Source organism: Protomyctophum bolini (genome assembly GCF_963924005.1).
Source record: "Protomyctophum bolini genome assembly, chromosome: 3".
Classification (NCBI taxonomy): Eukaryota; Metazoa; Chordata; class Actinopteri; order Myctophiformes; family Myctophidae; genus Protomyctophum; species Protomyctophum bolini.
In genome coordinates this window covers 24,844,270-24,859,582 of record NC_137864.1, presented here as the reverse complement: position 1 = coordinate 24,859,582, position 15,313 = coordinate 24,844,270, and the positions used below count along the sequence as shown (strand labels likewise).

Below are 15,313 nucleotides of genomic sequence, written 5' to 3'. Positions count from 1 at the left end.
GTTGAGCAGCAGTTGCAATGACCGCAGGGTCTGACGTTTAGATGGAAACTCACACTTAACCAATGTCCACCAGAGGGCGCAAAATTACAGAAAATAAAAGCACAGTTCTGAACGGAACATGACAGTGAGCACAGGCTAGTGGCCACATGTTTTCATAGGCTGGGGCGCACATCTTTTGGCCACGTGACCAACGCACATGTTGTCATTGGCTGGGCCGCACATCTTTTGGCCACGTGACCAACTTTACAAATATATAATTATTATAATAGATACATACTATACACCGAATGAAAGCCCTGAATGTCTACTTTTACAAGGAAAAAAGTACACATTGATCCCATCTACCCTTCGTCGGTGATTGGCTTTTGTATGAGACTGAGGGAACATATCGGGGCTACGTTACTACTATTTTGTTTATTTTTTATGATGATGATGACGATGACGGATCGGGTAGACGATCACAAAAGCGCATATTTGCATTGTTCCATCTGACCGTTGATCATCATCATAAAAAAATAACCATCCAAGTTCGCAGAGGGACGATACAATCCGTGATAGTTTTCTTGTCTGTTCGAGTATGCAGAAGGAAAGGAGACTTTAGATCTGTGTTTATCATGGAGCCGGACAGACACTACACGACACACAAGACGCTTCCCCTCCCGGGCCCTCCCCTGAAACAAATGGGAGGGGAGGAGGACCGAGGAGGGAGAAACGGGAGCATAGGTGGAGACTATGGAAGCCGGAGACAAGCCGATCGAATGTTATGCAGTGTGATTATGTTGACTGGAGTACGCTCGCATGGGCGCCGCCATTATGTGATAGAGACTATTCTACACAATGCGCCCCTCCCATCCTGTTTTCAGGAAGGGAGCGAGAGAGGCATTTTCTCTTTTTTTTTTTCATCAAGTGACTGGAGTGTTGTGGGATGAATCGGGTCTGCTTGATATATTGTCCGGGTGTGTACAAAGGCGATTGAAAGTAATCAATAAAAACATGCGCTAAACATAGATAGCCGTGTCCCGCATCGGACCGTTGGGATTCGAACCACGTAGAAAACCGGTTCTCACATTCGGAGCGCTAAGGTGCTTGTGCTTGTTAAGTGCATCTTGAACGCCCCTTCAGCCCTGTATGCAGACTGGAGAGGATCCATAGGCGATCCGTTTTTGCCACAAGCTCGGACTTGACTAATCTTTCAAATTGCTTCATGATCAAAGAAGTTAAAGCAACAGGTCTGAAATCGTTAAGCGTTTAGGTAGCCTATTATTGCTCTTGGCAATGGGCACTATAGTGGACTGCTTCCAGAGGGATGGCACCTTCTGCTGGAAAATAGACGGATTAAATATGTAATAAAAGATAGGGCCTAGTTGCTCATCGCAGGTCTTTATCAGATGTTTATATCGCTATCAGGAGTACACATACTCTCGGATGATAACAGATTTAGAGTTACACCATAGCTCGTTAACATATAAACACACACCCCCCGCCTGTTGACTTGCCCGTGGTATACAAACATCTCCAGTTTCCTACTATTACTCATAAACTATGCACTCTAACCTATGTGTCGGTGTGCGTGCGTGTGTGCCTGATACTCACACTATGCATATTGACTTTTTTTTATTGCAAATGTAATCAGTTTAAAGGATGGAAAAAGAGAATATTTTTCTTTTAGCCTATTTGCATTTAGCTGATGCTCTTATCCATGAATCCCCCCCCTCTCTCTCTCTCTCTCTCTCTCTCTCTCTCCATCCCTCTCCCTCCTGTAGGTACTCACTGTGGTAACATTCTTCCTCCTGTGGTGGTCAGTTCTAATAACGTGCTATCGGTCAGTTTCCAGTCGGACAGCCGTCTGACAGACCGGGGCTTCTCTGCCGAGTGGGAGGCTGTTTATCCAGAGGACATTGCAGGTACTCACACACCTGACACACACACGCACGCGCGCGCGCACGCACGCACACCAGATGCCGATGAGTCAGCTCAGGGCCTTATAATAACTGTCCATAAATCACTTCACTCCCCCCTTCTCCATGTTACAACAGGTCAGGTAGGTAGAACAGTAGATGTGAGCTCTTCTAAAGCCCAGGTCAGGGTACATGTGGTGAGATAAAGCACAGATCCTCATCTCCATTATCACTTCAGGTTCCACTTAGAACAAGAACAGCTGCACCTCGTGATGTTTGTGTCACTCACTCTGATAACGTCTGAAGGCCAATATATACTGAGCGGAGCCAACGGCCTCCATTATGTGACTTTGTGTGTATGTCTGTCTGTCTGAGTATGACCCATTGACCCCTGTCTGAGCACAGACCCATGAGTACCACCCATTGACCCCTGTCTGAGCACAGACACATGAGTACCACCCATTGACCCCTGTAGCTGGGCCATTCACACTGAACAAAAACAAACTCTAGAACAGCTGGGAGTCTTCCCCCTACCTATCAAATGTTGATGCTGAAAATTATTATTATATTATTATTATTATATAATTGATCTTATAGATTTGCACAATGCACACTCTGTGATATAATTAATTATTCGAGCCAGCTGTGTGGACTCAATTAAATTCAAAGGAGCTTTTATTGGCACGAGAAAACATACATTTATGCACTGTTGCCAAAGTCAACAGTGCAGTTGCATTGCATTTCATACTTTGCCTATGTTGAACAACTGCCATCTAGTGGATGAATTGATGTATTGCTCAGAACACATCTTTCATTTGACACAAGCATACACAAGTACAGTAAGTAACATGTGAAAGTATGCAGACGTAAAAAACATGCGTGCATTTCTCAGTCCTCACCCCAAAAACATGCTTCCATTAGTATGTCTCCTGCTTGAGATGGAACGCTGGTGTCCTGTTAGTGCCTCAACGCTTGGTCTAGGGCCCACCAGGGGTCCAATTTGTGTTATTTTAGTTTTTTTTTTTTTTTAATCTTTGGAAAATCCCAGTGTTATTTTAACTCTGACTGTGTACAAATGTAAATAAATGAACAACCCATATGGGTCCATTTCAACCCCTGGTGGTCCTGGGACTCGGGGTTGAGATGAGAACCAGGTGTTTTTGTTCCAGGCACATGCATGCACTAACATAGACCTCGACACCTCGTTGTGCGGTCATGGGTTTGAATGCCACATTCACATGACCTTGATTGTCCAGAAAAACGCTGTTGTGGACACGCCATCAAAATAATAGACGCTACCCCCAGCACCCTTCATGGTTATGTGTAAATTGAGCTTTATACTGCTTGCCACTCAGCATCTTCACTGGAGAAGTTTAGTGCCTGCATTGATCAAGGTCTCTCTCTGTGTCACCATACATTTCAGAGATCCAGGGCTGTGGCATATCGACTACTGCAGAAAACGGAGTCATAAAGTCCCAGAACTGGCCAATGAACTACAAGGCCAACGTAGAATGCATGTGGAACATTGTGGTTCCTGTTGGGAAGAACATCACCCTGAACTTCACTCACTTTGACCTGGAAGGAAAAGACATCATGACCTCCAAATGCTACGATAATGTCATGGTGTTTGAGGTCAGAACCCAGGATAGCCTGCTCCTGAAAAAGCATGGTAAGACGTGGTGCAGTATTACCATATTGATTAACTATGAAGATTACCTCAAAATGTTTGTACTGCTAGTTTCTGTCTGGTGTATTGTTATATAATGCCTTCACATAGAGTATGTAGCACTGCAAATTATTAACCAATTTCAACTTGGCATCCCTATTTTGGCCATGACATTATTGTCAAGCCATTTCCAAGATTGTGCTTATTTGTGTCAGACAAACCAATTGTCGTCTAATCGTACTAAGTATATGACTTAAGTGATTAAGAAACTTGAAAGATGGAATATTTTTTTATATTTATATTGTAACGACCCTGCAAAAGACCCAGCCGTAACTTGCTCCAAGGGAGCTAGCTATCTTGGCTTGTTGCCTGCCAGTCTGCCAAGTTGGAGATCAGGGTTCGATCAGAAGTGCATGGTGGCGCGTGCCCTTGCGTGAGGGACGTGAGGGACTCAAGGAGTGAAGCAAGAAGCTTCAGAAAGGGGAGGGGGGCGTTAGTTTAATGACCCTGCAAAGGACCCAGCCATAACCTGCTCCTCCAAGGGAGGATTACATACTTTTCACCTATATTAATCCAAATTGAAAACCTATATTTATTCATCAGCATGAGTCTGTTCATGTTCTATCCAGGACCTCAAGAAATGAGTCAGGAGATCGACTCATCTCCTGACACATGATAGTTGTTACAAGGTGATAATTTCACAGTTTCTGTAGATTCTCTTCCAACAAAAAATGCTAATAGGGCGAAGGAAAAATATACATAAATGAACAAAATTATACTGTATGAAATGTCTTAGAAAAGCAATTGTGTCATTTAAATGAAGTACAGTATATTATGCTCTAACCATACAATGTATTATTCTCTTCCTTTTACAGGTCCATTCTGTGGTACTAGTCTTCCTGCACCCATACAGACCCAGGGCAACAGGCTGCTGATGCGTTTCCATGCAGACTTTTTCACAGAGGCCAAAGGTTTCAGGGCCTACTGGAGCACAGACCCTGGCCAGCCAGCTCCCACCGAGCCGCCAACCCCACCCAACCCCTGGGACGGCATCCTTATAGGTAAGCCTTGTATTTCACTTCTCTGTAGCTTAGCTCACATGGTGGTGGTAATAACCACATATGGGATACTTGGATACATATTTTATTGTGTCTAAAACCTGAAATAGGACATAGCTTGAAGATGCAGCTAAATAGAGAGGTATAGCCCAATCTCCTTCATCAAAGTGTCACCTCTGCCTCCCGTGTGTACTGTAGATGTGTGTGAAACAACACTGTGATTTGATGTACTGAGAGCACACCTTCCCTGCTGGCCGACTGTCACCTCGATTCTTTACAGATTATTTGCCCAGTAATGGGGTCCAGCTGAACCAAAATAGTTTTTATTTTTCAACACAGCCTCCTGCCCAGAGCAGGGGAGAGCCTGAGACAGTATAGAGGACATGAGCGTAGTGCTGCTGTTGAACACACTGGAAGCATCACCTCTGCATGGAAGCAACAGCATCACTGCATCTGTTGTCTTCAGGCAGCTTTTCTGCTGCAGTGCTGAACAGCAGGCTTATACAGGGAATACATTTCCACATTAATAGCAGATGTACAAGCTCACAACGTGTCACAAATTCGCAATGCTCTCGCATTCTGAGCTTGTAGATCGGCTGCTAGTTTCAACAACTGTTCACCCCCGAATCGGAAAACTAGGGTTCATGTGGTTAAACTCAAAAGGGTATATAACTGAATCAATTGATGAAGTGTTGAAGACCAAATTTTAAAAAGGGTACACAGCCTACTCCCAGAATATTTGTGGTTAGCAGTTTGATATAGGATTTGTTTCTTATACACACAGTCACATTCTTCCTTTCCTTCTCTAGATTGGCCCATTAATTGTGGGAAACCAGCCTTTCCTCCTGTCGTTAACACTCGCATCGTGAATGGAGATCCAGCCAAACCTCACTCTTGGCCCTGGCAGGTGTCCATGCAGGTGAAATAATGACCCACGCACAAACAAACCTAACAAACAAATCAAACTCATTATGTGTAGAAGAACCCAACTACAATGCACAGAACGGATAAAATATTTAGAGTCAGGAATCTATTTTTTTTTTCAGGATACAGTACATGATAATGTGGTATCAAGTCATTTGTGTCACATCCATTTTAGCACTAGTGGTGCAGGACGAAACAAGTAACACAATTAACTGGTAAAGGGTCCACTTTGGAGCACATGTCTTTGCCAGGCCTGCAAGCCTGTGTCATTCATACAGTAGGTTGTAGCTGATGGGATGAGAGGAAAATATATCAGATAGATCATAAACAAAATTAGACCAAACCACAGGCTCACCAATCCAGCATACTGTATTCATATTCACCCTCCCATTATCATTACACCCAAGTCATTATGTACAGAAAAGGTGTTAGTCTTAGTCCTCATTAAACTTCCAGGTTGCAGTGTATGGAGGTGGGTATAGTATAATGTAAGAGGTTGTGGATATTCCCTCCTCTATGGGGTAGGTGAATTTGAGCCTTTATTTGGGACATTTGAGCATGCATATCACATGATATCATATGTATATTTGCACGTACACTGTACAGTACAGTATACGACACAGTATAATTGGAGAACCAGTGTTTTCACAGACGGAGGCACGCCATCTGAAGGTGACTTGAGCCACCAGAGTCACTGTCGAGTGAGCTTAGGCAAGCGAGTCGCCGTGTTGTGAAGTCACCTTTAGCCGACTCAGCGCCATCCAAGTTATGTTCCGTTTGGGACAGAATCGTAAATCATCCCCCCACCCTCCCTAGTCGTTTCTTCTTTTTTTTGACGGGGGACTCGTCCTCCAATGCAACCTGGAGGCCTTAATTAGGACAAACTGACTCGGTCAATGACCATGAATATATGTTGGACTGGTGAGATCTTTTGTGGATTTGTATGTTCTCGTTCTCTCTTTTGTAACTGGTTTCTACTTTTTGACAATAATTGATTTGTGGGTGAGTATACAGGATAGGTACATGTGTACATCTTCTGTGTTGGGTGTGGGATATTTCATGTATTGCATTCCCTTGTTCATGTGATGTGGTATGGTCAATAAAGGTCTTTGTGTCAATGGAATTAACTAAATTTGTGCGTGCGTGCGTGTGTGCGTGCGCGCCTGCATGCTTACATTTACATGTCTACCTAAAACATGTTTCAGGTCTGGCCAGCTAGCCGTCCAGAACCCACATTCTTCCATACCTGTGGTGGAACACTCATACACAAGAACTGGGTCCTTACAGCAGCTCACTGCTTCATGAAGTAAGTCCTGTCATTTTCACATACCGTGCAGATAACAGAAAGTAAAATGAGAAGATTTCATGTGATAGCATAGTGTTTAAGACCTCTTAAAAGTTTATGAATAGAAAAAAATTACTTATAGAAAATAACAATATAGAAAGGAACTCGTAGCAGGCAATATCATCTTTGGTAATGACACTAAAACCTTTGCGATTGGGACTCAAGTCTTCACTTCACTTTACTTTCATTCAAAGTTTGCAACCAGAAACCAGAAACTTCCTTGGAGCCTATTTGCCTATTATCTTACTGGGCTGTTTGGGCTGTGTTAGAGTCTGTGGTTTTTCTAGAGGCTTAAGTTCCTATGGTACCAGAGGGAAACCGTGTTAGAGATTATTCCCCAGATTGGCTAATGGACCACAGCTAGAGCCATACTGATGCTGTGTAGAGACAGTGTGCACAGTGTCTTATTGGGAGGTGCAAGGACATGGCTTTATCATCTCCACTGGGAAATTTGGATCGATGCATGATCCCGAGAGACGGCATTAACAGAAAACAGTTAAATAAACAAGGGAAATGTAGAACCTATGTATAAGCTTTTGCCGTTTTTGTTGATATTATTTTATAGGACAGTGTAGCAGCTGAACCTGCAGTACAGGTCTCAGAGCCAGATCAAATTATATACACATACAGTATACTGTATGCACAATCTCTGTAAAGTGACTTGGATAAAGGTGCTATATAAATGCACCAATTACAGTGCAAATTAGCTCAGTATACAGTAATTATGCTGTGCCCAGTCTGTGGTGGTCAAATGGGTCTTTCGATGCACACATGCACGTCTCTATCCTAAAATGAATACTGCCAGAGGCCTCTCTCCTCTGCCATCTCCCTCTCAGCCTTCCAGTTGAAAACCTCTCAGGGGAATGGACTGCTCAATCCCCTTAAAAAGATAAATCTATTTTCCTCACATGATGGCATGCTCAGTCAGCTCATATTTGCCTTAAAAAGCTCCTTTGTAGAACAGCCCAATTGTGTCCATTTGCCGTGCATGGTGCAGTATCGATTAACCCAATCCCCCCTGCCCCCCTTTCCTCCCCAGCTACGCAGATGAGCTGCAACGCTGGAGCATGTGCCTTGGCAAACACAACCTGACCTACACGGAGCCCAGCGAACGCTGCTTCAACGTGACAGGAATCTACCGCCATGAGGGCTTCAAGTACCCCACCATCCCCACCATCGAGTTTGACATCGCCCTGATCAGGCTGGACGGGGAGGTGATTCCCACCAATGAGATCTCTTTTGCCTGCTTGCCGTCCGTGGAGGAGGTCCTACTTGGGGGAAAGAAATGTTACGCCTCGGGATGGGGAGATGAAACTGGTGCTTGTTATTATGTTTTTCATTATTTTAATTTAAATTAAAACATACACATGTGCAATATAACATACCACAAGGTCTTGACAACACAGGTAACAAATATGTGCAAGATAAACGAATGAAAACGAATGTCCTCAATCTATTTTTGCTGTGCTGATCTGCTTCAAATGTCTTTGTCATTTAAAGAATAATAACATACTGGTACTAGTGTACATAATTATGCATCATGAGCACACACAAAAGCTTGCATGCTCTCTGCTGGAACAAAGGTGTAACTACTTCCAGTGTTGTATTATTTCCTCCAGTATTCCAGTATGCACTATAGGTGAAATCTCTGCTTGTTTCTTATCTTATCTGTTTCTAACCAGGTGATTCAATGAATGCTAAAGTGGCAGAGGCCCTGAACCAGGTGGCCTTGCCTGTGGTGGCGTATGACACCTGTAAGAGGGCAGACTGGTGGTGGTTCCAGGTTAAAACCTCCATGATCTGCTGTGGCTTCACCTTGCCTGATGAGCTCGCGTCAGTCTGCCAGGTAAACAGTGAACACAGGCATAAACAATGACAAAAAGGCTACCCTCAGGCTGATACACGGAGGGGCAGCGTATATGAGCCCAGGCTGTATCTAGGCAAGGACTGATACAGCCTTTACGTATTTATCATTTATCACCCATAGCCTAGGCCCTAGAAAATACCATTTGATCAACACTTAAATTGAATTAATAGATTAATGTCACTGTCACCGATGAGCTGCCCTGGTGAATGAAATGGTATAGACATTTTAAATGTTGGGAAAGAGTTGGCTGAAAACACAAAATCATTTCATTCGATATTATAATATTATATTTCATGTCAAAATCATGCTGATAACCTCTGCCATTTTGTGAAACAGGGAGACTCAGGTGGCCCTCTGGTGTGTCAGGATACTGTGGGTAGCGCCTGGGAGGTGCATGGCATCACTAGTTTTGGCCCCATCGGCTGTATCATGAACAAGAAACCCTCTGTGTTTACCCGCTCCTCTGCTTACATCCCCTGGATTGAGAACGTCATCCGCAGGGACATGTACAACGAACACAGTACGTTTCAACTTGTTCTTAATCTACTCTACACCGACCCAAACTACTCAGCACTGCAGTTGAGGTTGTCTTGTCTTAGAGCATGGGATTTACCCTCCATGCAGGTTCAGTGCATGCTGCAAGGAAAATAGCACCATCCTCCGTCATGCTTCCCCATCTGTCTGTGTGTCTGTGAATCTATATGTATGAATCTACATATATGACAGTGTATGTATGATCTAATATACGTATTTCACAATTTTTCCGTTTCCTGCCCCCACCTCTCTCTAGCATCTGGCTGTGGTGGTCCAAAGGACTTGACCGGTACAGAGGGCAGCCTGTCCTCCATGGGTTGGCCTGGCAGCTACAGCAACAGAGCCAACTGCCAGTGGAACATCCAAGCACCCGCTGGCAAGCTGGTCCACCTCCAATTCCACAACTTCTCCCTGGAGGAGAGCATGATGTGCATCAACGACAAAGTCACCGTCTACGACACAATAGGCACTATAGGTACAGTATGAAACCAATTAATTTGTGAATGTCATTATCCGTGTGTGCATATATTTGTGCTTACTCATGCGAACATGTGTGCACATGTGGATGTGCATGGCTACAAATAATCACATTAGCATGTTTCATGTGTGCATGTGAGCAGACGTGTACCAAGTGTGCACATGTGTGTTCATGCGGTGTACAGAATATGTACATAATGGCCTCCATTTTCCTTCTCGGCTGCTGGTCAATTTTCTGTGTCAGTCGATTCAGAGACATCATTTTTCTCACGGCTATATCTCTTAGGCTGCACACTCCACGGTGTTTGGAACAGATGCCTATGATTATGTCTAAATGGCATTCCAGAGTCAAGTTGTTGTCGAGTCAGCGTACTGTGAAATGGTAAATGGTGCATTTATATAGCGCCTTTATCCAAGGCGCTTTACGTAGATTGTGCATTACATTCACCCATTCATACACCGATTGCGGTGGAAGCCATGCAAGGTACCAACCAGCACATCGGGAGCAATTTGGGGTTCAGTGTCTTGCCCAAGGACACTTCGACATGTAGACAGGAGGAGCCGGGATTCGAACCGCTGACCCATGGATCATTGGACGACCTGCTCTACCTCCTGAGCCACAGCCGCCGTGAAGGACAACCCAAAACATACACACTGACAGGCGTTTGTTGTGAACTTGTACTGTATATTGCTGGACCACTGTGATATGCAGCATTTTATCCTCAGGCATAATAAATAAAGGTTTATAATGAACTGCGGATGCTTAAGCGACATGTTGTGAGCTTGTAGGTCTGTTATTTTCGGCGAGTGTATGAATGAAGTATGAATTCGGCATAATGCAGATGAAATCCACGCTTTATGTTGTGCTTTACAGTGTGATTTGTTAAGTCTTCACAGCAGATAACCTCCGCCCGTTATTATAACGAGAAGTATCTGCAAAGACAGTACGAAAACAAAGGGCAACAAAATAAATGTCTAGAAAAGCAACTGAGAAGGGATTTCAGATATTATGCAGTGTGGCTCGAAAATAAACTCTTGTTAACAGGGCAAAATGTACTGGTGATTCTTGAGAGGTTGAGCAGAATACAGTGCAACATCCTGCATTGCAGTACTCCATGTTTAAACTATCTGCCCTCCAGGCACCTACTGCAGCCACACAACACCCCCAAGGGAGCTGGTGAGCGATGGTGAGATGCTGCACGTCCGCTTTTCCTCCAACGACAGAATAGTGGATACAGGCTTCGTCGCTACCTGGAAGGCAGTGTCACCATCTGAGGGTAAGGTGACCACTTCAGTCCTTATTAAGCACATTTACTACCTGGCGTCCATTTTGTTCTAAAAGCCTTTTTTGTCAGGGCTGGTATGGTTGACTTAATGACTTTAATGGTTTAAACTCTTATTTTGTTAATGTCATTATAGGCAAAAGTACTATACCTATTTTGAAAACACTACTTCACAAATCATTGCCAATTATAACATTTTCCATAACCAGACTTGGTTTTCCCGCTTTTGTCTTGTCCACCTGCACAGCACCTTGCGGAGGCAGTTTCAGCAGTGAACAAGGAGAGATCATCTCCCCTGGCTGGCCCAATGATTATCCAGCCCACTATGTGTGCACCTGGCGCATCACCATTCCCGGGGCCAAAAACATCCATATAGTCTTCAGTCACTTTGAAGTGCAGGCGGTCAACATGCTGGGTAACTGTGTGGATTATGTCGAAATCTTCGATGGAGATGACATGGAATCCCAAGGTTTGTTCTACAGTACATGACATCTTTCTTTGCGATGCCATGTCGTTTGAGAGGCAGAGTGAGAGGTTCTGGCTTTGAGATTCTGGAACAGATTTGAACCCAGGATGGCAAAGAAATAATTACTACAGTTCCCTTTATTTCCATTCCTTATTACGGCATTTAATGTCAAATGTACCATGTCATATCTGCAGTGTCATATAGTACCACAACTGGTAACATATCCACATTGGCTGCCATTACAGGTCGATTCTGCGGCTTCTCCCTGCCCCCTCAGGTTAATGTTCAGGGCAACACGGCCGTTGTCCGTTTCCTCAGCAACAGAGACAATCAGCAGAAGGGTTTCCGTGGTTACTGGACCACGGATGCCAGTGTAGCGCCTACTCTGTCCCCTCCACCGCCTAACCCCTGGGACAATATCACCATCAGTGAGTATGACACACCCATCTTAGCCATAGGACTTTGTTAGCACTAGGAGGGCTGCTTTGATATTACATTTTCGTTTTTGTTCTTGTCCACATTTTCGTTTTTCGTTTTAATTATATTATGTGCAATTAAAAAGCAAATTGCAGCAGAGTTGGCTGCAAGCTACTGTCTATTGGGCAGGGGGATCTTTCTTCCTAATTTTTGTTTATTTATTACTTGCACATTGTACATTGTACCAGCTCAGTGGCCTTGTGGTTAGAGTGTCTGCCCTGAGACTTGGAGGTCAGGGTTCAATCCCTGGCCGGGTCATACCAAAAGAGAAATGGGACCCAGTGCCTCCCTGCTTGACACTCAGCATCAAGGGTTGTATTGGGGGTAAGTCCCTGTGGCATACTAGCGTCATGTCCAGGGGGTGTACTTGTGCATCAAGCTGCCTCACGCTACAGAAACAGGAGATAGGCTCCTGACTTATGGGCCTCATGGCTCATTCAAGGCTTACTTACAATGTACATTGTTTGTTTTCCAGATTTGTTTATTACACACAGTGTTTTTGCAGACTACAGACTAAAAGATAGCAGGTCATTCATAGGAAGTGTTAATGTGAGCTCTCTGTTCACAGGCTGGCCAGAGGACTGTGGGATTCCGACTATCCCACCGAAAAATGACACTCTCAGTCTCATGGTTGTGAATGGAGTAGAGGCAGTGCCCCACTCCTGGCCCTGGCAGGTCTCCATGCAGGTATACAGTACCTAGCATGCATTTCTCCATGTGCGCGCGCGTGTGTGTGTGTGTGTGTCTTTGCCTGCTTGCCTACATGGGCATGATGGTAATGGGATGCTGTGCTGTATGTGTTTAATGCCTACTTGTCTTGCGTACATGTGTGTTCATTACACTGATAGTTTTCTCTCCCTCTCCGCCAGGCTTCTCCTGGGAGTCCGTTTCCTTATATGCATGGGTGTGGAGGTTCCTTGATTCACGAGGAATGGATACTTACTGCTGCTCACTGCTTCATGGTGTAAGTGAAGCCCGACACACACCGGCTGCGTCCCCCGCGCGGCGCCGCGCGGCGCACACAGCCGCCTCCATTATTTTCAATGAACCTAACGCACACCGGCTCCGTCCGCCGCGCGGAGCCGCGCCGCGCGCGGCGCCGCGCGGCAGACGGTCGCAGCCGGTGTGTGGTGGGCTTAAGATAGGATGACATGATTGGCTGAAAACCAAACCAAAAAGGGGAAGATTGAGAGAGTGTATTGAACATAATATTCACATTGTGGCCAATTTGCTCATTATGTCATACTCAGGGTTGGGAAACCCCACCCTGAGGTTGTCTGACGTAGTCTTTTGCTGTGGTTTGAACATCTAGACGTGAAGGCCTTGTAGCGGCCCAGACATGTAGTTGATAAACATTATCCCAGCAGGCCACGCACTTGCTCTCCCCGGAATTATACTTCAAGAATAGACCCCTACACAGTAGTACTATTATAAATTGCTACATTTAATAGTGCAACAACAACTAACATTGTAATTTGTGACTGATGTTGAATGAAGTACTGATATTCATGGCTGGTGTTAGTTTTCATCCAAAAAGGTCACTGCCCTGCTCTGTGTTTCCTGTCTCTCTCACTATCAAATAAAAGGTCATTAATAACTTTGGTGATGGAACTTGGGTCTCTGCAACTCTGCATCATAGTTTCCAAAAATCTCTGTTCCCTCCGGTCTAAACTAAAATGCAATGCCGTAGTTTTCAGAACACCATGGGATCAGTAGTGTGGATGCTAGGGGTAAACATGGCAAACGTTATGCATTTGCCATGTTTAGGACATATTTGTGTGGATGTAAAACTAGGATTCTGGTGCTTGTACTATATCTGTTATGATGGCCTACTTGTAATGTTGGCAAACTGAGAATTGAAGCCCATTCATGGTTGTGTTTGTAATGTACTAGGCACCCTGGCTATAGCAGAACGTCAGTCTTAAAATGTAGGCCTAAATGCCAGTTATGTTTGTTGTCATCACAAGTACTGGCTAAAGGGCTCAAGTGTGAATGGAAAATATAGGGTGAGAGAGTTCACACCACTTTAAAATGCAGCCCTCCTCTAAACCATGGGTTCTCAATGGGGGTTGGGGGGGGTCACCAAATTATTTTCGCCACCTCTCTTTGTTTCCCTTGCTTAAATGTGAGCCTGTAAAGCACTTTGAGACTGTGTATAGCCTCGCTAGCCAGTCTGTTTCACTGGAGGTTGTAACAGTGATTATAGCTGATCTATGTGTTAGGGGCTTTACAAATAAAGTTGAGTTGTTGACTATCACACATCATTCACCAAAGTGTGCTACAAATCAGGTTTATTACCTATAGGTTATTCTACCTCTTCTCATTCTAGGCCTCTGAACAATCCCGGGTTCTGGCGCATGTGCTTGGGTAAGCACCACATGAATTCCTCCATGGACGTTCCCTCTGCGGAGACCTGCTACGACGTGGATGGAATCATCCTCCATGAGGGCTTTGTCTATGATCAGGACAAAACCGATATCACCAACGACATCGCCTTGGTGCACCTGACCCAACGGGTCAACATGACCGAGGAGATAAGCCCTGTTTGCCTGCCTGCCCCCGAGGCCTTGATGCCTGCTGGGACCCTCTGCTACGTCACTGGCTGGGGAGATGAGAAAGGTAGAGAGGGAGAAGATCTTGATTGAATTGAATTGAATTGAATCTAGCTCTCTTTTTAAGCTTCTTTTCTGATCTAGTGCCTCCTACTTGCCTGATAATTCTAAATGCTATTTGCCTATTTTACACTACAAGAACTAAGTGAACCTTAGCATACCTAGAAACATATTTCACTACATGTGCTACGGCTGGTTTTCATATATGGTTCTCAGACCCTAATTTGGTAGAGAGTACTAACTCTGTGTGCAGGGAACTCAGAACTTGGTTTGTGAGCTTGTAGATCAGACCAGTGAGTTTTGCCTTTTAGAGAGAGAGAGAGAGAGAGAGAGAGAGACATTTTTGTCTACTTATACATATATATATATATATCAATCCGGTACGGTAAGTACCTGGGGTAAGACATAAGGTGCTATCATCGTAGCAGCAGATATAGTACATGGTATGCTATGAACGTTAGTTAAGGTGCGAGAATAATACAATCTTGTATGAATGCAAAATATAATTTATCTTTCCAATCCCTCCATTTAGGGAGTATCTTCCCCAAGGTGTCAGAAACGTTGAACCAGGCAGCCCTGCCTGTCATTGACTTCCCAACCTGCAGTAAGCCTGCCTACTGGTGGGACACCCTCAGGCCCTCCATGATCTGTGCCGGCTATGAATCTCCAGACGAGCTGAAGTCAGCCTGCCAGGTAAGAGGATCCA

At 44.5% G+C, this 15,313-nt stretch overlaps 1 protein-coding gene across 1 annotated transcript in view; it reads left to right on the top strand.

Moving 5' to 3' along the window:
* The window catches only part of LOC308312360 (ovochymase-2), a gene marked incomplete at its 5' end in the record, with an annotated part of 28,239 nt that overhangs the window by 10,859 nt on the left and 2,067 nt on the right, over nucleotides 1–15,313 (top strand). Inside the window, 16 exon segments of the mRNA XM_080758965.1 lie at nucleotides 1,764–1,904; nucleotides 3,322–3,567; nucleotides 4,440–4,625; nucleotides 5,432–5,541; nucleotides 6,752–6,852; nucleotides 7,931–8,208; nucleotides 8,574–8,737; nucleotides 9,095–9,278; nucleotides 9,549–9,767; nucleotides 10,909–11,046; nucleotides 11,300–11,521; nucleotides 11,764–11,946; nucleotides 12,564–12,682; nucleotides 12,865–12,959; nucleotides 14,325–14,614; nucleotides 15,140–15,300. Of these exon segments, the coding sequence (XP_080615091.1) occupies nucleotides 1,764–1,904; nucleotides 3,322–3,567; nucleotides 4,440–4,625; nucleotides 5,432–5,541; nucleotides 6,752–6,852; nucleotides 7,931–8,208; nucleotides 8,574–8,737; nucleotides 9,095–9,278; nucleotides 9,549–9,767; nucleotides 10,909–11,046; nucleotides 11,300–11,521; nucleotides 11,764–11,946; nucleotides 12,564–12,682; nucleotides 12,865–12,959; nucleotides 14,325–14,614; nucleotides 15,140–15,300 (2,837 nt within the window).